The sequence below is a fragment of the Hoplias malabaricus genome, chromosome 14 (genome assembly GCF_029633855.1).
Source record: "Hoplias malabaricus isolate fHopMal1 chromosome 14, fHopMal1.hap1, whole genome shotgun sequence".
Taxonomy (NCBI): Eukaryota; Metazoa; Chordata; class Actinopteri; order Characiformes; family Erythrinidae; genus Hoplias; species Hoplias malabaricus.
This window is the reverse complement of record NC_089813.1, coordinates 32257544-32284357: the sequence shown is the minus strand read 5'-3', so window position 1 is coordinate 32284357 and position 26814 is coordinate 32257544. Positions and strand designations below refer to the sequence as shown.

Below are 26814 nucleotides of genomic sequence, written 5' to 3'. Positions count from 1 at the left end.
GCCCTGTGGACAGGGGACATCCTCCTTAAACCTGAAAAGCTGAAGTCCATTTTTACAAATTCTTCATGTCTCTTTGTAAACACACCGTACCTCATGAGTAACCATTGGTCAGTTTCACACACAATTCTACAAGTCACACCATTATAGGTAAATCACAGAAGACTGTCGTGTCTCAAATCATCTTCAAAGCTTCATAACTCTGGATGTGTAGGGTCTGGTGATGAGACAGAATGGACAGGGCAGACTGTATAAATTCGGGTAGGGGTTGAACCTTATGTACACTGTGTTAATATATTCAGAATAAAATCCATACGCATCCAATTTGACACGAGGGCCCATACCTAGACCCCAGAGGGTGAATATATATAAACCCATTAATGATACTAAAAAGCTATCATTACAAATATTATGACTTTATCACTATTATATATTGTAATATACGTAAACAAGGCTTCGATAATATGCAATCATACACCCGCCTTACATTACTTATTCATTTGTATGTATACTAATAAATATTTCATGCCAGGATTATAATTGAATCATAGTAAGGGTTTAGTTATATTTTCATTTCAAATAATACACAGTCTTATAGTTTTGCTTTTGACTTACGGTAACAAACATAGCACTGGAGCACTTGGCCCAAGCTGCTGCCCCAACATTTAAGTTCTACTTCCCAAATGGGCAGCAGATGGTAAGGAAAAATGAAAGTTGTCCTCCAAATGAAGAAATACTTTGTGTGACAAACCATCAAATTCTGCTGGTTTCAATGTGGTCTGATAAAGGCCCATGTGTGTTAAGTCATTTTCTCTAATAAGTTGTGGCCAGTTTAGCTTTACAGAAATCCTAAACTATTCACACAGATTCAGCACACACTTGAGATTCAAGACTAGTCAGATGCTGCTGGTTGTAGTAAGACATGCAGGACCTCAGCTGCAGATGTGTTTCATGAGTATGGCTTTCATCATTGTTCCTGTACTAGTTGATACCATGTGATGCTGGAATAACCAGTTTGTTAAAAACAAAACCAAAAGGAGCCATCTCTAAGACATATGGTTTTATTACTACAACATGGTTCGGCTTTCAATCTGAAAATAAAGCTCTCCAATGGTATCATATCCAAACAAAAACAAAGCATGTCCTTTTTACAACAATGGAATATGTGCGATAATGAATGTAAAAAATAGATGCAAGAAGGAGGGGGAAAAAAAGGAATCATTGGGCCTAACACATGAAGGCTAAAGAGGTTTCTACTGTTCTGCCAGTTCAAAAATAAATGGAAATAAAGTAAAAAAAAAAAAAAAAGACAAACAGAAAGTAAGAACCCTGGCATAAACAACCTGATAAAAACAAATGTGGGTAAGAGTAAGGGGAGGGTTGTCCATGGGAAGGACATTACATTCTAGAGGCTCAGCCATTGGGCCGGGCACTATTTAAGTCACTACAGTAACCTAGATGCTAGCACTCTGTCAGTTTAACCACAAGCACTTCAAAATCAAGTATAACCTCAAAATAAGATATTACAAACCCAGCGGAGAGTCCACATACAATCAAAAGTCTTCATTTGGGACTGATTACAGAGATAGCAGCTTTCAGGCAGGCCAAGCACACCTTCAGAAAATATATTAAAGCAACGAGTCGTCGCTCATTTTCGATTTCAGTGTTTCTTAGGTAGACGTCTGCTCTCGTCTGTTCCAGTGTTCCTTTTTTTTTTGGACCTCGTTCTAAACTTAGAGGGCCTTTTGTCTGTGGTTATATTGACTTGAAGGAAATGTGAGTTTAACTGGCAGTAATCTCTTTTATTAATAATAATAAAATAATAAATAACAATTGTAATAGACAGTCAAAGCCATCTCAATGTTACAAAATCCCACCACCACATTTTCACATTTCTCCTCCATGTGCTGGTGCTTTTTGTGTGTATGCGTGTGTGTTTTGTTATTATTTGATTTTTTTTTTTTTATTATTTTTTATTTTACCATCGTTACCAATGTTACCATCACCTTCATTTGGAGGTCCTTAACCACCAAAGTGAGACAATTTTTTAGCAGTGTTTCTTCACCAGTAGCTCGGGGGAGGATGGGTGTTTTATATCATACTGATACCTTACATCATCTAAATCAGCATCCTTTGATCAATTACTAACCACACAGGTTACATGCAGGTGGCAGTAGTTATTTTTCTTATGACCACATCAGTAAATTTAGCTGGGAGTTCACAAAAGAAGAAAAATCCAACACCTGCATAACATCTAGACACTTTCTTATAGAAAAAAAAATACAGAAACGTGAATGAGACATATTTTATGAAAAAAAAAAAAATCCTTATTGTCTTTTGACAAAGCAACCAGAGGTGTCTGATTCTTGGCTGACAGAACTTCAGACAACCCCAAGAAAAGCTGTTTGTAAAGAACCACAAACTTTTAAATGTATATATTCCTAATAACAACAGATGAGAAAACAAAGGCCAAATCCACGGCCTAAATACTTTTCCTAAGCGCTAAACCAGCAGAGTACGATCAAGTGGGATAATACTGCACTGAAGTAAGCAAACGAATCCAATGCTGCCACCTGGTGGCTGGGTGATGAGTCAAAAACTAAACCTGATTGAACATCACCTCCAGTATGCTATGACTAACAGTGGGAAGGGGTTTGGGACTGAGCCAGTGGGTCCTCGTAGATCCACCTGGCGTCGTTGTGCGTTCATGCGGCCTGCCAAGGTTAAGCAGACATAACCTTGAAATAACGCTTATTTAACGTTCAGCTGAACCCTCCATCCCCCTCCCCTACGTTATACAAAAAAAAAGTGGGTTCTGGGCCAGAAAAGCAACAAATATTTAAATGAACTCGACCAAATCACAAAAACAAGGTCAACGTCCCTGAATATATTGCTCAAATGCTTTTAGTGGGCTTGATTACAAAGAATGGAAAAGCAGCAGTAACAAAAATGAAAAGAAGGAGACCTCAACAACAACACAGCACATTCCAAATGTTCTCAAAAAGAGCTGAAGCGAGAGGAGGGGGAAGAAAAAAGAAAAAAAAAACAACAACAACAACAGCCTAATGTCACCCTGAACCTTATCCTTGTGTCACTTGGTCTATTTTTTTCTTTAAAAAAAATCATAAGTGCAAATGTGAGTTTGGAAGTGGGAAGGAGGAAACGGTTAGAACACTATTCCAGCCCTCCATGCAGGCCTCTCTCTCTCTCACACACACACACACCTTTCAAAATCACGGTATCACACGATCCATACAATGTAAATGACAAGGGGAATTCCACCATTATTACAAAATTCCTGCATAATTTAATTTTTCAAGATGTAAACAGTCATTCCAAGTGTTTTGATGTGAAAAGTGCAATTCTAGACTTACTTAGACTTGTTCATGAGACAGGAACCAGGCTTCCAAAATTGTAATGCCTCTATAAGCTGCCTTACTAGTATCAATATTACACACAAAAAATACTGTATAATGGCACATAGTAAAAAGTAACATTAAAATCGTACCAGTTGGATTTCATTCCAACTGCCTAGCGTCTCTGATTATCTCAAAGCTGACCAACATGCAAAGGCAGACAACAACATTCTGGGAAGAGTTTTAACTTTCTTAACCTTAATCTGCCGACTAAACATTTAAGATAAACATTTAAGTTCAAAGGTTGTATAAATGGCTAAACAAAATGCTTATATTTCTGTGGTAAAATGTCACACATCCTGTTTTGTGTGATCGCCACTGTAAAGAAATCAGCAAGTTTCTCTACAATGCACAATTTCACATCACGTGCCTATGCAAATTTTGTGTTTTTTATTTTTTTTTTTTTAGTTTAAAAAAAAAATTGGTGGAATTCCCCTATTGATAAAGGAGAATTAAGAGCGGTTTTATTACTAGAAAATGGGAATTGAGTTTGCTTCAGAGGCTTTCTTGTGTCCATCTCTCAGAAACAGAGGGTGATATCACCGATACCTGACCACCTTTGACTATATACACATTCTTGTATAATCAAAGACAGAAAAAAACCATTCACACGTACATACAAAGTTCTCTTTTGGCATTTTTCCCCTTGGTGAACGCAGAGTACATTCATGCACATGCCCTAGCATTACCTATCAGCACTGGCAAGTTTGCTTTAAATAAAAGGTTCAGCGAAAAAAAAATAATAATAATAATTTACATAATTTTCCACTTATGTGCTTGACTAGCCAAGATATATTTGGTGTCAAATGTTTATTGCTAACAATTATTAGAACAATTATTATTATTAGGCAATCTTTACACATTTTCCCCCTACAAAAATCATCTCTCAAAATGATGAAATTGTAGCCATGTCAAACTTAGATCTCTCACAATTATAAGTGCGTTTAGGACCTTTTTACATTCGATCCTTGGATTAGGAAAATGTTTGTCCATTTTGCTCATTGTCCATTTTATCTGTCCACAGACGATGCAGGAGCACTTTGTAGTTTTACAATTATACACAGTAGTCCATCTGTTGCTCTGCATTCTTTGTTATCCCTGTTTCCCACTGCTCTTCAATGGCCAGGACCACCATAAAGCAGGTTTGACTTGGATGGGGGAATCATTCTCAGCACTGAAGTAACACTGATGTGGTGATGATGTGTTGATCCAAATGGTGTCCAAATCAGTGTCCACTGATGAAGGACTAGATGACGACCAACACAGAGACAGAAGCTCAGCTGTTGCTACACACTGACTTTACATCTTACAAGGTGGACCGAAGAGATCGGTGTGTCTAACAGAGTGCACAGTGAGGGGACAGTGTTTAAAATCTCAAACAGAACTGATCCACTTGTACAAAGGTATGCAGGGCAACAGGTTGACTACAGTCTGTAAGTGAACAACTACAGAGTGCTCCTGTATGGTCAGTGGAGCAGATAAAATGGACAAAGAGTGTAGATACAAGATAGGTGTTCCTAATTGTTCCATTATCATTCGGTGTATGTGTAAACGGAAACAACACACATATCCAATTTAATGAAGAAGCCTGTATATGGCTTGAATGAGCTGAGAGTATTTGCAGGTGTATTTAACAAAAAGACTGTGACTACTGACTTCTAGTATCCATTAGCCAGCTTAGGACTTCAATAGCTCTTAGTTGATCAAGACTAGACTGCACTAAGGCAAGTGGAAAGCAATGTAATTTTGCTTTTTTCATTTGTTTGTGTGCTTGTTCCCCCACCCCATCAATACCCCTCTTCTCTCTACACAAACTCAATACATTTCTGTCCTGCGCACACTTGCACAATACAGCTCCCTCCTATTCAAACACACAGAAACAAGCAGTTCTAGGCTCTGCTAAAGAACAGGGGTAGCAGGAAAAGGGAAGGAGAAACAAAATACTCTTGAATGTGGGAAGGACGAACAAACTGTCCAAGTCAGAAGAGTCTATTTGTGGAGTTATGGCAGTTATGTGCCATATGCAGTGGGGTTTCATGTCTTTGCTTTTTCCTTTTTGCTTTTTTTTTTCTTTCCTTTTTTTAAATGCATACGCTACATATGACAAATACATATACATACACCCTACTCCCCTGACATACACACAAAGAGACAAACGGTACACACCCAAACATACACAAAAACTTTCCCTTACTTATTGCAGCAATAATAAAAGGATTTATTTGGATTAAGTAAAACCTGGATGCCATATTTGGTGACACCTGAAATGTGATGCCCTGAGCTATAGACAGACACAGTTCTATGCCAAAGTCAGAGACCACAGTTCAATTATTATATTTCAAATCAAAAATAACTAATGTTAAAATATATTTAACTGAAAAATCAAACAGAAATCTAAACAACTAAACATTAAATCATTTAGAATCTAGTGCCAATTCCTCTGCATTTACAGCTCTGTAATTTCTGTTTCTCACAATCAAATAAATCCCAATTGCAAATTTAGAGTCATCAATCCCTAAAATCTTTATGTTTAGTTATTTTTTTTCTATTCTCTCAGAGGAAGAAATATATATAAATAATGAATTACTGGTATTTAATAGCTGTTTTTGACTAGAAATTAAATAAGCGAAGAATGGTCCCTGGTTTTAACAGTATTGTAGAATCTGTGTGTGTGTGTGTGTGTGTGTGTGTGTGTGTGTGTGTGTGTAGGGGGAACAACAGCAGTTTGGCAGAAAAGTACATCTCTACATCCTTCCCCCCAAAACTGTGAGGAAAAGAAAGTGGGGGGGGGGTGAAACAATTAAAGAGGCAGGCCTCATTGGCATATGTCTTCATCTCTCTCTTTTTCAAATTGTCTCTCTCTTAAAGGAGGTAGAGAGGGCTGGCTGGCCAGCAGAACCTATTTGCCCACCCCCAGAGATGGAGGGAGAGAGAGAGATGGAGAGAGATGAGGAAGACAGACAGAGACAGACACACAACATCAGTGGAAAAAGGTGCGGTAACAGATGTAAGCACCAAGAGCAAGTACGGTGCACACACAGACGTTGGTCAGAAATGGGCTCCACTCTCCGGCAGCGCTGCCTCGAGACGGCGGTGTTTGTGTCTCAAGAGGCAACCGTGCAGGATTGACCACAGGATTTGTTGTCTTTGGGACTGTGTGGCTTGGCTTTACAATGCTGGCATTGTCTGGCTGGTCTACAAAGACCTCACCTGTCCCTGCTTCCACTGCTCGCCTACGAACCTCTGTTTCTCGAGGGGCACTAAGGGGGTAGAGCAAAATGAAGAAATAAACATTAATCAGTGTTATAATATAAATACAACACAACACTGGATGTTTCAGATTTAAGTCAGGTGAGATTTACTGACAACACTACTGAAAATAAGTTTAATAACTGTTATTCATGCAAGAGTGAACAGGTCTTAACATGACTACAGCATGTACTGTATCTGTGAATGTGTTACCTGTGTGTGTGGATCTCGTTCCTCGCCTGTATGAGCTCAGGCTCAGGGAAGAAACGTGGTGTGGGCTCAGGCTTTACAGAGTCTCCTGTTCCATTGTGGGGGTCCTTCAGGGGTCGTGGACGTGGCGGAGGAGTGAACTCTGGAGGAGGGTCTCCCTCATTCGATAACGCCTTCCATGATTCCTACAAACACAAAATGAATGTTAAATGACTGCAAATTTTAGCTTGTGAACGAGGTGAAATATACCTTTCATCATGGTCACTCAAAAACTATTTCAAATCCTTTAGCATTTGGGTATATATTTATTTAAAGAATATGTATTTCTTCATATTTCATGTCATGTGTTAATAACCCAGGAGTCACCTGAACAGATGTGTCTCCCATAATGGATTTGGCTCCTTCAATTACTGCGAGGTAGGAGAATCGGAGCTGGTCAGCTGTTTGGATCAGACCCATTCGGTACCTCCTCATGTCCAATAGAACATCCTTGATTTGGACTGAGGATGGATCTTTCCGTAAAGACATCTAAACATGCAGGAGAGAACAGTTTACATAATTTAACATGAAGATTTGCAATAGTTATGTGACAGGATTTTGAAATTTGAACTGAACTAAAGAATGTGCTAATTCAAGACAAAAAACCTATTACAACAAACCTATTTCTGTACACAGAAGGCAATAATAAACCAGCTATTCAGTAAATTATTAAGAATTTTACTCACAGCAGAAGCACTTTGAGAACAGATAATCAAACCAGATCAAGTCAGAACAGATATTCGTTTTGTGTAATGTGGACAAGTCTATATAGGTATGTGCAATAAACTGTTAATATATAATAAGCTGCTGTTATGTGATTACAAATTAAAAACACAAAAATAACATGATTAAATATGTTATGAGTAAAAAAAAACCTGTTCTACTCACCAGCAGGAGGCAAGTATCTACAAGGCAGAAGGTTCCAGAACGGCCAATCCCAGCACTGCAGTGGACCACCACTGGCCCCTGGTCGGAGTTCAGACAGCCTGATTCCCGCACCTTAAACAGAAAGTTCAGGAACGAAGCAGGAGACTCAGGCACGCCAAAATCTGGCCAAGTGGTGTAGTGAAAATGAAGAATCTCTCTGGTTTCCTGAGACTGGAGACAGATACACATAATTAGAACCCCTCAACCAATTAGAAACTCATACCCTTCACAATTGTAATAACTAACAGCTTTCAAGATTTAAATCAGAATTGGTGGATATGCTGTGTGTCTTGTTAAAAAAAACGCATTAAAAAGCAGAAAAATAACAACTAGGGTGTAATCTCATTAGGCAGTCTGTTCCGTGCCTGGGCCCCTTTGACCACCAAAGTCTAATTAATTTGACTAGTTTGATCTCTGTTCCTCACTTGAGGTGGTGGGCCCAAGCATGGTTCAGCACAGGTCAGCATGATTGAACTTGAACTTAATATGCAATCACTGAAAGTGACATTCATTCACTGTAAAGAAACATGGCGACAAAAGGGATCATATTTATTTTGCTGAGGTGCAGAGTTTGCTTGAAGTGTTTGCTGGGATATCTAGTAAAATAAAATTTGTGACCACCTGCCCCCATAAAAATCATAAATCGCCCACATAAAAAGGGTGATATGATTAAAGGAAAAAAAATCACTTTGCTACATAATCTATAAAACTATAAGTCATGTGAAAGTGCAGATAGTCACTGCAGATAAAAGCACTCCAAATAAGCCACGAAGGACAAACATGAACTCCACTGCCCTGTACCAAATCATTTTTATGATTTTATCATTTTAACAAAAACCAAAGGCAGAAAATGTAAGTGTGCATGAGTCCTGAACATTAAATTCAATGTGAGCACATACCAGTGAGGGAATGGGGTGGGAAAGGAGGCAGCTGGGTCAAGTGTGAGTACAATTTTACCATAATTGTGTTGAACATTAGGTAAGTATTATTTTTAAATTTGTGAGAAATGTAATTCTGTCTCCAAAACCATTCCCAAAAAGTAGGTTTACAACAGGACTCACTCCAGTTTAGCAATCATTACTGTGATTATGAAAACATTTTTAACAACTGTGCCACAATTGATTGTGCTGTGTAAAAGCAAATGCGAAGTAAAGTTTCTCACTGATAGATTCTCCAGCTCCAGTTGCCGAACTGTGTAATACGACTTCACATCTTCTGAAACCAGAGTCAGTTTGAAGTTTGTGTCCTCAAAATATGCTTCCCGCTCCTCCCTCTGTGGCCAGTACTGGGCACACTTTACCTGGTCAAGAAAAACACACAGCGGCATGAGGACAGCACAGCCCAAAATATCATATTTTCAAGGCCACTGCTTAACTCAACTGGGTGCATCAAGTACAACAACCATCTAGCTAATGTTTCACATTTTTCATTCATGCAAATTTATTCTTACACAACATTTTTGTATTAGCCTGACAGCAAGGACCCTAAGAACATAGTTAAACATTATTAGAGAAAGACATTCTTAAATCAAAACATTAAATCTACATTTTGGTATACTATAATATACTTTAGTATGCTTACTATATATTTTTTTCAATTATTTATATATCATTTCCAACTTTTAACAACTCAAAGAATTAAGAACAAATAAACATACAAGCAAATAGAGTAAAAAAATAGACTTTCTAGATATTTTTTAATTAACAGTAACAGCAATCTTGACGAGATATGTCCAGTTCTGTCCTAATATATGATAAGATTTTTTTTGGTTCTTTTGTAAATTACTGAACTTATATATGGACTATAAATATTGAGATGCAATATAAGCTGGCCATGGCATAATCTGTAAAACAGCCACAAGAATAAAATGACTAAGAGGTCAAATTAATAAAAATAAAAGCAAATGTTTTTTAAAAACACACAGTGCATCTCAGTTTGTGCTATGGTAGTTTTTTTTTTGAGATAGGTCCACATCAAAAAGGTCCAGTACACTTCACTCCCCTTGCTCATCAGTAAGCCTTGTGAATCCAATTACCCTGTTACTGGTTGTCCTTCCTTGGACCACATTTCATAGGTACTAATCACTGCATACTGGAAACACCGAGCAAAACTGTTATTTCAGAGATACTCTGACCAAAACATAACCATAATAATTCTGTCCTTGTCAAAGTGGCACAAACGGTAGTAATTTTGTTACATGCTTGCCCATTGTTCCTGCTTTTAGCACCGCTTTCAAGAACAGGCTTTTCACATGCTACCTAAAATACCCACCGATTGACAGAGGCCATTGTAGCAAGATACTCAATGTTATTGACCACACTAGTCAACTGTTTTATATGTGTGGCTTAGATATTTTTCATTACTTAGCTAGATTAGCCTAGTGCTAAGAAAGACCCCAAAACAAACACCACTTTCGGCTCCACATCTTTTCAGGAATACGCTTCAGAAGACTTCTTTTCCCTCAAGCAGCTTCTGGTACTTGCCAGGCTGTTATTGTACATAACAATATGTTCTTAATGACTTGCCTGGTTAAATTAAAGGTTAAATAAATAAATAAATAGAAAGAAAGAAAGAAAGAAAGTACAAAAAAAAGAAAGAATGAAAGAGAGGGGTGTGTTTCCAGATGACATTAAAGAGTGAAAAGATATAAGAAGGTAACACTCACCGAGCCTTTCTCTATAACACGATTCAGCATGACAACCCCTCGAGTCCTCTGCTCCCAAACCATCTCCCAGAAATGACCACATGTGTTAGGTAAAGGACCCTGGAAGAATGGGAGAAAGGGGCAGAGATATAACAGATTAATCAATATAAGTATTCTTTTGAACTAAAGGGATGTTTTAACATGCAGATGAGTACAAGGAGAACACAATAACTTATGAACTGAAGTCATCTCAGTATGCATTCAACTGGAACTGTGCTGAAATAGAATCAGTGCCCAGGGAAGGCTAGATATTTATACATAAAAAGAGATGTTACAAGGAGGGATGTTAATTTTTCTGACTTCACTGTCTGTTCAACGACATCAACATTTTGCTCATGGCTCCCAGTAGCAGATTTGTTTGAAAACAAAAATGTTATATAATGTAATATATTTCTTTCTTTAAAAGAAAAAAAGCTGTAAATCACTTTGCCATAACAGCCAGGGCCCAGACAGAGAAAGATGAGATTCTGTGCATCAGAAACACATACACTTTACAATTAGCTATTATTTGTATTCACATACAATCTAACAGCAGGTCATTATAATCAAACTGTTCACAAATCATTTACCATAGAAGTAAATAAAAGCATTTCGGCAAATTGTGATCATTGATTAATTAAAAATTGACTGGGCAATGCAAGAGTCGGGCTGCTGACAGCTCTACTCTGTGCAGTATGATGATGTCTGTGACTTAAATGAAGAACAAATCTCCCAGATAAACTGAAGGCTTGGGCATGTTCAGACGCATCTGCCTCTTCCACAGAATGTGTGCACGAATTATGAGCTCAGTATGAAGGTTGGCATAGAGCCACTCTATTACAATGCACACTCTGGTATTTCACAACACTCTTCAGACAGGCCAGGAAGCGTCACTACCATGAAATAAACACTGATAATGTACTTCACTTTCCGTAAATCTGCCTTCATCCACTTACACGGAGCATGCCCCAGATCCATCAACCCTTCATCATCACAATAAACATCATCATCTTCATCATTTAAAACTGGAAAAGACAAGTTCTTGCAATCCAGCTAAACAGAATTACAGGAAGACCAAAATAAAATACAAAATGCTTACACTAATTTAGGAACTACCGATCTACTAATCATGGGTTGTGATTTAACTTCTTTTGGAAATGAAAGCTTATGGGCATCTACCCTTGTCCTTAAAAATAAATAAAAAAAATCTCAAATTCCTTTTATCCTATGGGATACTAGCCAGGATACTATTGGCTAAGCAATAGAAGCACATCACCAGGTGCATTGCTGTATTTATGTTTCTCTCCTTCAGGTTAATGCCCCAGTACTTTTTGCTGAGACACAGCATTTTTGTGCCAAATTCACAGTAGGCATGGTGTTCTTGGGATCATATGTGCATCCCAAAAATAATAAGATGTAATATTATCCAACACCTTTTTTTGTATGTCCAGATTACATCATTCCGAAATATCCATATCTCCTTAAATCTTTTCCCCTCACACATGGATTACTACAGAACTGAAATTTTAATAACGATTTAAGTGTTCAACAAACTGAAACCTTCATTTTGAGGAGTAAATATTTAATTTATTTAATATTCCATCCATTAAGGAAAGGGAACATACCAATCATGCTTTTTCATTACACAGAGGATTTATTGATTTCTTTTTAATAGACTAAAAAAATAAAAGGCACTGATGAATGGCCAAAACACATCTGAACGAGTATACTGACGTCACACATCAAGAATAATATACGTTACACGATGATATCGCATTTCTTAAGCACCAAAATTTGGAAATAACAAAAAGCAAACAACAACATGTTGTTGCAGTGCTCCTTAAACAGATCCTAAGTGACACCCAGAATATCCAGAGTTTGGCTTTAATCTGATAACAACCAACAGACCAAATGAACTTAGAGATTTTTATGTTTGTTTGTTGATGAGTACTGCACAGAATGTGAATGAAAATTTTACTGAGGTTTGTGTTCTCGCTTATTGATTCTGTTACAAGTAATAGCTTTCATGAATTATGTACCAGAAAAAGCAAGGTTTATATATACATACATATATATGCACCTTTACAGAAAATGCAATAAAGCATTAAAGTTCTGCAGATACATACGTTTGCTCAATTAGACACAAGTAACTCAAGCAATGCAAATTTTACTAAGTACTAACTATAATATGTTTATAAGAATTTACACTGTAACGCATTGCAGTGCTTAAAGGCTAAGCACCACTTAATGGACCTCCATGAATATTTCACATTATTTTAGTTACTGACATATATAAGTATGAATTAAAATGAAAATAGCAGCTTAATTTTCTTTAAAACTGACAATTTTATTAAATTGACGGAAAAACCCGAGCTTGCTACGGAAATTCTTGAACGCAACAGTGACGTCACTGGTGGACTACAGCTGAACAACGCCGTGGTAAAACACCGTTATGACAGTATCTAGCTAGCTAAATAACCAACATTCTTCATGACAATAGCCTAGCAATAAGCTAAACTCAAATTTAGAGGTACCGTTATTCTTGTAAATGTGTCTTGTAAAAAGTCGAACTCGAATTCATCCGACACTATAAACCTCCGTAATGCAGCTACGTAGCCGAGTATAATCTGAGCCACCGAGTTTAGCAAGTCAAGCTAACGTTAACTAACACCAACTAAAACAGGTGAAGTGAGTGTCCTTACCCTGTTTACCTCCATGTGTACAGAGGCTCTTGAACACCTTTAGTTGGTTTCCTTACATGCCCATATTGTTGAAAAAGCGCCAGTGAAATGAGCTACAGATAACGGAGTGAGCAGATGGTCCTTTCCAAAGTGCCCGTTTAAAGTTGACAAATTTAGTCAATTTTTGGGATATTTTGGGATATTTGGGCCATTTGTGCACAGATGTCCCACTGTACATTGAATTATTGCAGCCAAAAACAACACACCTTTTCGTCATTTAGCATTAAATTAAGTGCAACTTCTAGAGTTGTTGTCCACCAACTACGTCACAGGCAAGACGCCTATTAGAGTTTCCGAACACCGTTTTGAATTCCACTGTGTTTGTTTGTTTGACACTTTCATACAGCTGGTGCTTAGCCTTTAAGTAGTATAAAACATAATTACATTATTATGTTTGATGTTGTCTTTAACAAAAATAAATCATGATCTTCAACTCTGTTAGTAATTAGTTACATTTACTCACTTAGTAATTTATCCTGAGCTTTGACTTTTCTTAATTTCTCAAATTCCCTTGTATGAACTCTATTCACTCCTGTGCTGGCCCCAATTCACATTCTCAGAGCACCATCCAGTTTCTACATGTTTTACTCTGCCTTTGAAACTGCTTAGTTCTGAATTCACAGCAATATACCAAAAATAACTAAACACTAGGACAGGCAGCTATTAAACATGACATGTTTAACATTGTGTTCCCAGGGATTTCTGAATATAATGAATTCAATCATGTCTCTATGATGTTATTGATAAACATCAGTGGGGAAAGAAGAGGTTAACTTTCCCCAGGTTACTTGGGTAAAGTAATTGCGTTCCTTTGAGACCACATAGAAGGTTAGGTTAGGTAGTTTGTGTTTAATGCCATATCTGCCCATAGGGTCACATTCATGGCAAGAAAGGTAGTTAGATGTTATTAATTTACTAACACCGTTTTATTTTAGGAAGTTGAGGCTGCCATCTATGTAAGTTTGTCATATGTGTTGCTTATGTTGTGTTACTGACAGGAATTTTAGAGGTGCTGACGCTTTTGTATTGTTGAATAATTCTGTTATGGACTTTGCAGTTAGGATCTGTTGCCTTTCACAGCCGAAATCAATACAGTCCAACAATACATTTTTTATCATAAACTGAGTTTGACCATATAGGAGAACTAGGAGGGACTGTTAGGATTCTATGGGAAGTGCAGATGACTTCTATAATGGCAAGTGGTTCATTTCTAACCTGAGTTAATATGTAGCTTCTGTGCGCCTCCTCCATGGAGATCAGGCTGGCATTGATGTAGTCGTTGCTGCCCAGCTGAAGTTTAATTCGGCTGTGGTCGACTGGTGTGGGGAGAAAGAGAGAAATTTTTATACCAGTGTTATAACATCAGTCATCACATGATAAAATACCCTTACAGTGTAGCAGTCACAGGTGCAGCTACGAGGAATTCCCAGAGGTCTCTGTGGTGGCACAAACATCACAGATCTTTTTCAGGTCCTTTTCTCAGTTCCACCAAAAGAAAAAGTATTGATGGTTTTCGTACAGCCACTAAAAAGCTGCAATACATGACCATAAAGCTATGGATAAGAATTATCTGTGTCCAATATAGCTGGAGCATTTTTATGAGATGCAGTACTAAAATCTCAAAGCTTTAGAGCTGAGGGGAAGAAGAGGGGGAAGGACTAAGGGAGAAAAAAGGGCACAAGAATAAAAGAGAAAAAGAGAATACCAGAAAGAGCTAGGAATCTACTGCAGCACTGCTCTGTAAAAATACTATTACAGAAGGGTAAAAACAGAGGGAAAAAAAAGTTTTGTTTTTTTTTAATTATTTTCATGAATCTACATTACTGTATAAATTTTGTATACAGACAAGTTCGGACACCTTTATCAATCATGTGTATTGTACAGATATGCAATCAATTGCCAGTGTTCTTTATGCACTCGTATTAAAATGAATAGGTAAGCCTTATATGAGGTTAGGCAAAAAAGCTAGGCTTTCCTTACAAAGCAGAACTAAGTTAGCGTTTCTAATTAGGTTTAAGCCTCATAAACATGACAAATGCAGTCACGGTCGACACGGTTACCCAGCTTAAAATAGCTATTTTTTGTGCGTCTGCTGCATTATACTTTTATGGTCTTATTATTTTGTGCGATAAAACCAAGTTTATAAGAGATTTGCATAAATTCAAAAGAAAACTGAACTGAAACTTAAAAAAGGGCCCAAGTGTCAATTTCCACCCAGTTAACAATCAATAATTCTATTTCAACCTGCTCTGAAGAAATTAAAGCCAAATTTATACTTCTGTGTTGAATCTACGCCATAGGCAATGGGTCAACACGAACCCTACGCCTTAGCCTGACGTGCATCTCTTCAGAAATGTAACTACATGTTGATGAAGACTGCAATGACTGAGACTGGCCAGTAGTCGGACAGATATTGTTTATGTTGAACGGAAGTAGTACAGGAAAATTAGCTCTTCTTCTCCACACTATAGAGACCACAGACAGCAGCAGATTCATAGTGAGAGATTTGCCCAGACATGGTGTGGGCATCAGGGATGAATAAAAATTTTGAACAAAGGTAAAATATGGACATCTCCAGTGGAAAAAAAAGGAGAAGCGGGAACATGCAGGAAAAGTGTCAGTTTTGTATTTATTTCTTTTCTGGTACCTCAGCCACTAAACTATGCTCTGTCCCAAACAACAAACTACTCCCAAAATAGTGCACTTTAAAGATTTATAAAAGAAATTCTACTACACCACTACATTGTGTACTACACAATCTACTACACAGTCCTCTACTACAGAGTGTAGAACAAGATGTTTGAGATTCAGCCTTAGTGTTGCGGCTGTGCATTTGCAGAGTGTCGCAGATGCCAATGCAGAAGTATAAACGCTCACGGTAGCGTAGGTCTCTTGTGTAGCCTACAGTGTAGGCTCTGCATCGAGTCAACTCAGAAGTATAAAATTGGCCTTAAGTTATACCGCATAACCTGCTGACATGATGTAGTCTAAAATGTTTCCCAACCAGGATCCCAGAGGCATATTTTCTCCTAACACACCTGATCAAACCAATTAGCTAATTACCAAACTCTAACTTAGATGCAGTTAGTGTGCTAAAGGAGATACAGGAAGATAACAGGTCTCCAGAACCAGGTTTGTGAAACTCTGCTCTTGTCCCCTAAATAGTGATCCACTATCATGAAATCAACAATTCAGTTTTGGACTACGCTAAGTTTAAAGTAAGCCAGACAACACATTTGTGAAACAAGAACAAAACTGCAGCCTAAATTAAGGTATAATTTGCATGAATCATTCTCCAAATGCATTTAGCCTAACAATACATTAATAATTTAACATATTCATTAAATCACTGGAAGTTAAGACACATACATGGGCTGACATCTCTGTACCGATTGCGGCTTCTGTTTTCTGGTACTTTGGCAATCTTGCAGGGCAGTTCACTCGAGTTTTGTTTGATTTCCTACAGAATGAAACAAATAATTTAGTTAATTAAATACCTTGGAAAAAAATATGTAAAAATGCACATATTAAACTTGCTATACATATGTAAATAAGAAACATTAAATTTTCACACCTTTTTCACCAAGAATCTATTTTCTTGAATTGTTGCACGAGTAGTAACACAAGTGTGCACACAGACATGCACTTTCTTTTGCATAGACATTGCTTTTTTTCCCCTTTACTACAATGAGCAGAGTTCAAAACAGAATATGTTGCAATTTTATTTACAGCCGGCATTATCAAAAACAGCACCCTGAAGTTGTAAATGGGGACACTGGGTCTGGCATTAACATACATATTTATATTTTTTGTAGTATCTGGATATATTTTGACAAGATTCTGTTTACACTTGTCTTTACAATGTGTCCCCGGCCTGATCAGAAGTGATCCAATTTTACCTTCCCTGCGTAAAAAAGGCATACAATAAAATATCATTTCTATTTTACTTCCTCAAACTGACTGTAAATGTGGTTTTTCACATACTATTACCAGTGTATTACAGACTCTCAAACCCTTGGAATAAAGGTTAAAACAGACATTATATCATTTGCAGTTCGTTAGGAATTGTCTTGCAGCCGCTGTGATTATTTGCATTGGTCAGCTCTTCGAATGTCCAGAGTAATTTTTGGACACATCACAGAATTTAATGCTGGTGAGAAAGCATTGTGTCTGGTTTTATGGACACAGAATTCCTCTCACTCATTCACGTACGACAGTGGATATTCAAGTTGACCTGTTAAAAAAAAAAAAAATCACATTTCTTGTAAACGCATTCTGTTTACACTTGTTTTAAATGTGGACAAGAACCCTTTCTGACCACCTCCAAATATGATTTGAGTAATTAGATCATAATCTGATAACAGTGCATCTTGGGGACGATTACACTTGGCTTTTCATGCAGACAAGTGAATTCCAAACATGTGATCACCAAAAACCTATGTTAACACTAGGCGTAAACAGGCCTTTGGCTTACAGAGTTCGACCAGTCACAGGCAACCAAACACTGTGCTGTGTACATGACAACAACCACAACTGAGTGTCAATCAGGTACTCGACAGTCAGTGTACAAAACCAAAGCCAGAAGCCTAAGGGGTTTTTCTTACGTTATAAAAACAGGCCTTGGTATAAACTGATAAAAATTTGTAGCAATTTAAATTGCAATTATTCCTTAGAGAAATGACAATTTTGTATTTTCCACATATTTGTGCCTTAATTCAGAATAATTCTTCTGCAATTGCTTCAGTGATGCACACCATATAATGAACAAATTTAAACTAAACAATTTTACTCTCAATAATCTAGTTTTTGTTGTTCTTTGACCAGCCTTTAAGAAAAAAAATTGTGGTGCTGTTTGTATCGAACATGAATCTGCATCATTTGAAAGAGACTGAGATTAGATTAGTAAGCAGAGCTGTCAGTAATGTAACCTTCTGCATCAAAACTTGGAAATTTATAGTTGATATAATTAGGCAGAAATTAAAATCAGCAATCATTATAAATGTAGTCAGAACATGGATGAGACAAAAAGAATAGGGCAGATCTCAGTGGGCTAGCTATGAATAAGAACCTATGATTAACAGTAATGTGACATTTGTACATTCAAATTTTTAGAAATGTGTACCACAACATGTAGATTTGACAAAGGGCATCCAAATTTTCAAATGCACTTATAAATACACACGAATGAATTAAATCTAGAAATTAAATCAAGGAGGTTAAGGTCTGAGCTGTGGGATAGCCAGTCCATTGTTTTACCAAAACCAGCCGTTTGTTTGTTGTGCACGTTTTTTCTTCTTGGTTTACTTCCTATACTCAGAAACTGCTTCTTGACAGCTGCGTGTCCTTTCAGACCCACTGTGTTCTGACAGTGGACGGATGGATTAAAACACTAGTGGAGATGCATTTTATCCACTCCCCCACTGATTACAGTTATAAGCAGTTACTCTGTTAATCTCATGGACAGTTTTGGTGGACTACATGATCTTGCTGAGCTATTGGTTAAAAAAAATTTAAAAAAAAAATTACACAGCCCATTTTCTCCTTGACTTTCCAACTCCTCGTGTTTGGCAAATAATATACAGACATATCTCCTGATGTATCATTTAATATTTAATGGCAGTTTTTACTGAAAAAGAAGAAGTGAGATATAGTTTCTGGGGTTTACACATAGCTGTGTATCTCTAAAGAATCTGGTGTTGTGTAGTTCAGTCGTGCACTGTCGTATATCTAAAGCCTCTTCACAGAAGTGAGGTTTGGGAGGGAGCCAGATAGTTACTAGTTAGCTCGTCAGCCTCTCAGCTCGGCTCAGCTCACTGGAGCGAGGCACGGAGCGTTAGCATCCGGCTAAATGTCACCAGCACACCGCTATAAGGACACGGGGATTTTTACACACCACGGAAAGAGAGACAGTGTAGTAACTCGGCAACTTAACTGGAAAAACAGCGGTGAGAATGCAGCCAGCGCCGAATAATTGATGAAACTAAATGTTCTTCTCACATTCAAAGTCTCCCTTCCACCTTAAATGGCAGTCACAGGTCGCCGAGAAAGGTTAACCAAAGAAGCCTAACTTGATTTCTCCAGCTTCTAATTCTAATTTTCATTTACATTTTAAAAGACCCCAACAGTTTTAAAGATTTTCCCGTTCCACCTTAAATGAGGCATCATTGACGGTACATTCGCAGTACAGTTAAGTACTGTAACTACTGTACTACTTAAGGTGGGACGGAAAATTTGAATAAGTCAACTCCACCTTCGTGAGTAACTGTTGGGTTTTTTTTTCTTACTTTCAAACTGCTGATCTATTTAATGAGGAGTGTAAAACTGAAATAAAAACCCAGCTCCAGCCTCATGAGTGCAGTGCGTTTTCGAAGCTGTTAACATTACCTGGTAAATGGCGTTCCAGTTCCCGGATTCATCAATTTCCCGAAACTCCGCTTCCATCGCCGTGTGTTCACCGGGCAGGATCCAGAGGGACGCGTACAATCTCTTAGACACCTCCGCGCAAAAATCACGAGCCGCAAACGCTTTTAAAACCGCGGCTTTGTTTCTAAAGCCTCTATTTTATCTCCACTGTTTTTTCTCGGCCTGTTCTTAGCGGAAACACGCCGCACGCTCCTCCCGCGCCGCTGCGCCTCGCCTGGGCGAGGCCTCGCCCATTTTCCCCGGGGAGAGCTACACTAGCCAACCATGGAACACGAGAGGTTGGCCCTCATAGAAACAGCCAATCACGACACAGCATCCCGATCGGGGTGCGAAGCGTTAACCTGCTGTTTGTCTGGGCATTGTAGTCCTTTAATCGTTGTGTTGTAGTTTTTACGTCAAATTCAGTCAAATTCACTCTCTTCCGGGAGTACCCTCTGCTCTGCACATCTTTGCGCTTTCCCTCGTTTAACATAACCACTATAGATCCAGAAAGGCTTGTATATTTAGCTGACTAGTTGAATTACATGTGCAAGTATTTAAAGGCGCATTAAAATGGTTATGACCTACCAGTCAAAAAACAGACGGAATAAAAGGAAAGGAAGCATTTGTATTATTTTCTTATTCCTACACACTATTTCAACATCTAACGTTTAATTTGGCACTTGAGTTTAATCATTTAGTATAACTCACATTAATTGCATTATCATTTTTAAAAGTGCACATGAATTAAGTCGGTTTTTATAATACTTTGAAATTTGTTATTTTAATTGTTTTCTTAGCTATGACACCTGAATTGTTATTGGATGTTGACCTTGTATGAAGTTCAAATTTGAGAGGCAAATAATTCATCAGCATTAACAGAAATATCCTACAAATTAAACATGCATCGCAGCGCTCTTGACTGGAGCTGATTTGCCCTGTGCTTGCTGCCAGTGCTGAAAATCTCTCCCCATGTACACCACAGTGAAGTCTCAGAGCTCATTAAACCGCTGACAGACAAAGCGATTCCAGGAAGAAGCTTCTCAGTTCTCGCTAACTGTCTGCTTAACCATTAACAGTACTGCGTGGACTCAGGCTCAGACAGACCGCAGCTTACATGGGATGTATTTTAAACACTAGAGTGCAAAAAATTGTTTTAAACAGCGTTTCTTTCGGACATTTTCTTGCCGACCTCACTGTTTACTTACATGATTAAATGTTCATTTTCATGTTTAACTGGAAGGTTAAATCCCAAATGGCCCCTAATGCCCTATGTAGTTCACTATGCAGTTTATTCAACAAGAGCTTTATATCTCAGTATTGCGTTATATTCTTGAAAAGCCGTTAACATTCAGTCATAGGCTACACACATCCTTTTTTGTACTATATACACGGATTGAAATTAGAAGTCTCACTGTCCTTCCCTGTTTAGTGCACTGTGTAGGGAGCATAGAGCCGTTTGGGATTAGGCCTGGGTTTACCTAAACAAGCTTCAGAGCTAGCAGCGGCTTGTCTGCGGCGTGTTAGACGAGTAACGTTAGCTTGTGTACGCAAATAATTTCCTATACTAATTTACTGATTCGTTTGAACGAGTGTGGTGTTACAAATCTCCGCCGTGTTCACCAGAAACACAGATAGGTATGTAGAACACACATCAACGGTCGTATGTCGCTTTGTAGTATTTTTGTAATTGACAAGAAAAGCGGACTGCTGTGCTTGGTTGTGAGACATTTAACGTTAGTCAGTTTCACTGTCAAGTACAGAATATATATATCTACACAAACTCATTGCGCATTTCTTACGGCTGTGTTATTTCTAGGTTGTTAGCAGCAAAGTTAGCTAATGTTAGTTGTACATTTGCTACCAGGTCAGACTAACGTTACTTGACGAACGAGTTCTGCCACGTCATGTAACATCAGCCGTAATATCAAAATGGGTTTAAATGATTAACAGTGTTAAACTGTCCCTTCACTGCACGGTACTCGCGTGACAAATATCTGCTTTTACTAGAATTAGAAAAATTTTTGTCAGTCACATATATGTGCTTGGACTTTAGATTTGTTCCTACAGGAGTGCTGAATGTATTAATTTAGCAGTAATAAAAACGTAATTACACCCAATTAAGTATACATCTGCATACATTGACTATGTATGTAAATTTTAATTTGTATCTGAGACATTTTAGGTGTATTTCTTTAGTTTAAAAATGGATAAACCTCACCATGAGCCTAAAAGCAGTGTGTTGAATATGTGTATCATATTTTAATTGTGTCTGTTAATAATATCATTGATACTGACATTAAAGACATTTACAAAATTTTCAATATGGAGTCTATGACCATGTTAAGAGTGTTTCTGTAAGGTCATATCTTCTGGTTGTGTCTTTAGGACTCTTCATGGCTTTCATATGATTTGTTCGATCGTTTCATCTCTCCTACCTCTGGTCTTCTTCCCCTTTTGCTTTTAAACGTGTCAAGCCATAGTTATTTCCCAATTAACTGATTCCGCTCATAAGATGTAAAAAGTTGAGCGCTTCAGTTTCCCTTGATATGAGGCTTGTGTCATTTTTTAAAAATCTTTTTTGCCACCCAAGGTACACTTCAAAGTCTTTACCAGCAGCTAATTTTACTGGCATCAGCATTTTATTCTGGTCTGTTTTTTGCTGTCCTGGTTACACAAATGAAAAGATATGGACTGAGATACTGAGTATTTTGTTGTGGAAATAGCTGACCCAAGGTAGCAAACCTGGTCACCTCTGCATATTCACAATCAGTGGTTAAATTAGTGCGTGTGTCTGTGTGTTTGTTGTACATTGTACAGTGACAGATAAATGCATGTGACATCACATTCTGAATGAGGTACTTTAGACAAGAGCAGATTGATGGCGTGTTGGATCCTTATGATATTAAGACCAAAGCATGTCACAATTATTTCATCATGTCTCCAGTGAGTTATATTCTTTTGTGAAAAAAGGGTATAACTTTACCTCTTTAATGTTTCTTCCACCAGTTTTGAAACTTCATTTATCTTCTTTCAGTCTTTTTTATCTTATCATATGTTCAGCATACAGGTTGAACAAGTACGCTGATAGTTTGCAGCTTTATCTTACTCCTTTGCTGATGTGAAACAAGTATGTTTGCCCTTTACCTGTCATGAAATGTGCTTTTGCTAATCAGTAGTTCCTCATTGATGTCATATTTGTACAGGATTTCAGGACACTGACTGTCACCTGTGGGGCAAGGTGGGGCCTGTGGGGAGCTTTTGGTTTGTCTCCCCATGACAACGCGGCACCATGGTACCAGCTCCCCCAGCAGCGATGCCGAGTGGCGGGTCTCTGAGGATGAGGGGAGCATGGAGGACGTAGAGCTTGCTGAACTAGGACCGCTGCTGACCGGTCCTGATGCTGATTCCAGAGTGAGTGAGCAGAGCGACAAATACAAGGAACACTTTGCCTTTTGAATTTTTAAATGTACTGCTTGATAAATTATGTAAAAATTATTTGCTATATAAATATAGGGTTTACCATGAAAAAACATATTTATTTATGATTACTTTGGCTATTATTTTCTTATTCTTCTTGTTGATTAACATGTTTTCTTTGATAAGAATAACATGGTTTGCTTAAATAATAGTTTGACCTATTTCTTTTCCAAACTATTGAAAAAAGCACATGTTGAAAATTTGCCACAAAAAGTGGTTTAAAAACCTGAAAGGTTTTACTGATGATGAGAGTTGGCATTACAACAACAGCAAGAAAAATACTCATTAATTTAATTACACCATATTAAGGACCTAAATATCTGCCAGATATTTGAAGAGCAACATTTAATTAAAACAAGTTCCTTATCATAGCCAAATAAGGAAAACAAAATTGTGATCAATTTCACAGCACTTTATTTGCTGATAATATAGACTCTATTTCTGTTACTGTACATGTGTGGGTTTTTATATTACAAATCTTGTTTGGAAACAGGCTGCGAGAGCACTCGACGGTGCAGATGATGATGATGATGATGACAGCGATGATGAAGGACAGGGCTTGAAGGTGGTCAAGCTGCCCTTGCAGGCTCACCATGCCATGGAGAAGATGGAGGAATTTGTACACAAGGTAGACAGATTCAAAGCCATATCAGGGCAACTATACTTTTACATATTTCAGGATATAAAGCAGAAATTCTCTGCTGGTCATATAATATTAGCCCAGAACCCATGTCCAGTCAAAATGTGCTTACATTTGTTGTTTGGTTCCTGTGTTCTTGGTCTGAAAAGGTGCTTTTTGTTTTTATAATGTGTAAAAAAAATCCTGGGATGTATTGGACTCAAGAGGGAAATTAATAAGAGATGGTCCAATTTGTCGGCAGCTATTTGCATATCAAATGCATTTGAAAAGTTGTTACATGTCTTCTGCTGGGTGTTATTTTTAGGTATGGGAGGGGCGTTGGCGAGTGATTCCCTACCAGCTGCTTCCTGATTGGCTGAAGGATAATGATTACCTACTTCATGGTCACCGACCACCAATGCCATCATTCAGAGCCTGCTTCGGAAGCATCTTCAGGATCCACACAGAAACAGGGAACATCTGGTCACATTTACTGGGTCTGTAGCTAAGACTTCTTGTGTGCATGAACTGCCATGTCTTTAAAACATTTTAGTCATATCTGTTTTAAGTTCTAAGATTTAGATCATATCTGTGTTTACCAAGTAACCACAGAGTTCTTTAATGTGCCTCTTATCTGTTTGAGACTGTCAGTTCTTTTAAAGTTTAAACCTCTGAGATCCCCTTTATTATAGCTTAATGTTTGCCTCTCAGATGATGGCTTTCATCTGCAGTAGTCTGAGAACACAAGTGAAACAATGGAATGGATGTATGAATGAACCCAGCCATAAATGCGTAATGATTATTAATGCAGTCTCCACAGTTATAGTTATTTGTCTATCAATATATTCATTATGCTATTACCCTCTCAGGTCTGATTTTGTTCCTGTGTCTGGGCATCCTGACCATGCTGCGGCCAAATGTGTCATTCATGGCTCCTCTGCAGGAGAAGGTTGTGTTTGGGATGTTCTTCCTGGGTGCTGTGCTCTGTCTCTGCTTCTCCTGGCTCTTCCACACAGTCTACTGTCACTCGGAAAAAGTATCAAGGACATTCTCTAAGTAAGTGTGTGTGTGCTGTTCATAAGGATAACACTGTTAGAGCTGGGATATTTTTATCAGTCAAGGTTCAATAATGTCATTTGTAAATGATTCAAATAGTTGTTTCGCGTAATATGTTTAGGATACTAGATTCAGGAATGTGAATTTTGAGCTGCATATTTTGTGTATAACCTCCTGATTCTTTGTGCATGTGTATATGTATGTGTACAGACTGGACTACTCTGGTATAGCATTACTGATAATGGGCTCCTTTGTGCCATGGCTGTACTATTCCTTTTACTGTTCCCCACAACCACGGCTCATCTACCTGTCTGTGGTGTGTGTGCTGGGGATTTCCGCTATTATTGTGGCACAGTGGGACCGTTTCGCCACGCCACGTCACCGCCCTACACGTGCAGGTAAACATACAAACATTTGTTATCGAACCCTATATATACAAGTTTAATACCTGCTGCAGTTGTAACCTCATAACCCGTTATAGACAACATAATAGAGGCTTATTACCTTTTCTAATATGTTGTCTTAATGTTGTTATGTTACTGTAAAGGTTCAGAATTGCCTTGCCTATTATACTTAGGCTTGATAGCATGTGTTAATGTGTAAGGAATGAAGAACTGGGTTGAGAATATTAACACGCTTTTTTATTTTAAACAACTTTAGGTGTGTTTCTTGGTCTGGGGCTGAGTGGCATTATTCCCACTATGCACTTTACCATCGCTGAGGGCTTTGTGAAAGCTACAACAGTGGGTCAAATGGGCTGGTTTATACTAATGGGTGCAATGTACATAACCGGAGCAGGACTCTATGCTGCACGCATCCCAGAGCGCTTCTTCCCTGGGAAATGTGACATCTGGGTAAGGCACTAGAACAGAGCAGTAGAGTTACTAATATCACATGTTTGAAATGTATTGAATACATTTTGAAAGATGAAGTTTCATAAAATGGCTTCACAATAGTGTGTCAACAAATTTCTTTTTTTCTCTCTCTTTGCTGCAATGGTTGCTTTCTCTCTTTTGTCTCTCCATTTCTGTCTCATTCTTTTCCACAGTTCCAATCACATCAGATATTCCATGTACTTGTGGTGGCTGCAGCATTTATTCACTTCTACGGCATCTCCAACCTGCAAGAATTCCGTTATGGCCTGGGAGGAGGATGCACGGATGACTCCCTTTTATAAATATCATCATCCCTCTTTATTTATTTCCTACTGTTCTACTCTATCTTCCCTTCTCCTTAGCACTAGAGTGCTGACCAGTCTAAACACTCCTGAATCAACCACAGCTGCAGACAGACAGTGTACTCTGATACAAAGATGGACTGACTCTAATGTTAATGATTTTAAAGTTTTATTACATATATTTCAACAAAGTTTATGTGACCACAGATGATTTATTGTCAACATACTTGAAATCTTTTATGAGGGAAAAGCTCAGAACTCTGTTACCTGTTTGTTCATTGTTTGGTTTTCAACTCTGTGTCAAAAATACATCAAAGGAGATGATCAGTCATTAAGCACTGGGAGCTGTATAAACAGCACTACCTCTTTCTTCCATTCTGGCCTCTACACTGCTGGATTAGCTTTCTTTTCAGCTGGGAGTAGTAGCTACAGAACATGGACTCCTCAAAGGTTTCTAATTTTACAGAATTTTAAGAGAACAGGAATAAAATGTGAATGTTCTTTATCTGCTGTAAATAATTCCATGTGACCTATAGTTTGTGTACTGAACTTTCTTATATAGATTTTTTGATGTATACATTTTTCCTGTAGGGTCTTTTGGTCATTATGTATCTCACTTAATCTTTATAAATAAATTATATGCACTATGACATATACGTTTTTCATTTTAAAGCACTCATATCATGGAAAAAATGGTGGTGTATATGACCCTAACTGTCTGAATCCACTTATTTGAGACTGTCTGCCTTTTTTATTTTTAGGCCCCTTCGTCTCATTAGTTTTTAGATATGTGTACTGCAGCAATATTAATTTTCACT

General features: G+C 37.9%; 2 protein-coding genes across 2 annotated transcripts; one reads left to right on the top strand and one right to left on the bottom strand.

Moving 5' to 3' along the window:
- Positions 1-1058: 1058 nt before the first annotated feature.
- On the bottom strand, positions 1059-19941 carry ptpn1 (protein tyrosine phosphatase non-receptor type 1). Its single transcript, XM_066643753.1, has 9 exons — positions 19647-19941; positions 16632-16722; positions 14478-14578; positions 10504-10602; positions 9001-9138; positions 7800-8009; positions 7239-7400; positions 6876-7057; positions 1059-6673 (listed from the first exon to the last, which is right to left on the bottom strand). Exons 1-9 carry the CDS (start codon positions 19701-19703, stop codon positions 6394-6396), a joined length of 1320 nt encoding a protein of 439 aa, XP_066499850.1. The 5' UTR covers positions 19704-19941; the 3' UTR covers positions 1059-6393.
- A 1184-nt stretch (positions 19942-21125) lies between these two features.
- adipor1b (adiponectin receptor 1b) lies at positions 21126-26636 on the top strand. Its single transcript, XM_066643987.1, has 8 exons — positions 21126-21302; positions 22871-23078; positions 23638-23772; positions 24089-24260; positions 24633-24819; positions 25030-25217; positions 25480-25673; positions 25868-26636. Exons 2-8 carry the CDS (start codon positions 22941-22943, stop codon positions 25994-25996), a joined length of 1143 nt encoding a protein of 380 aa, XP_066500084.1. The 5' UTR covers positions 21126-21302; positions 22871-22940; the 3' UTR covers positions 25997-26636.
- Positions 26637-26814: the final 178 nt, after the last annotated feature.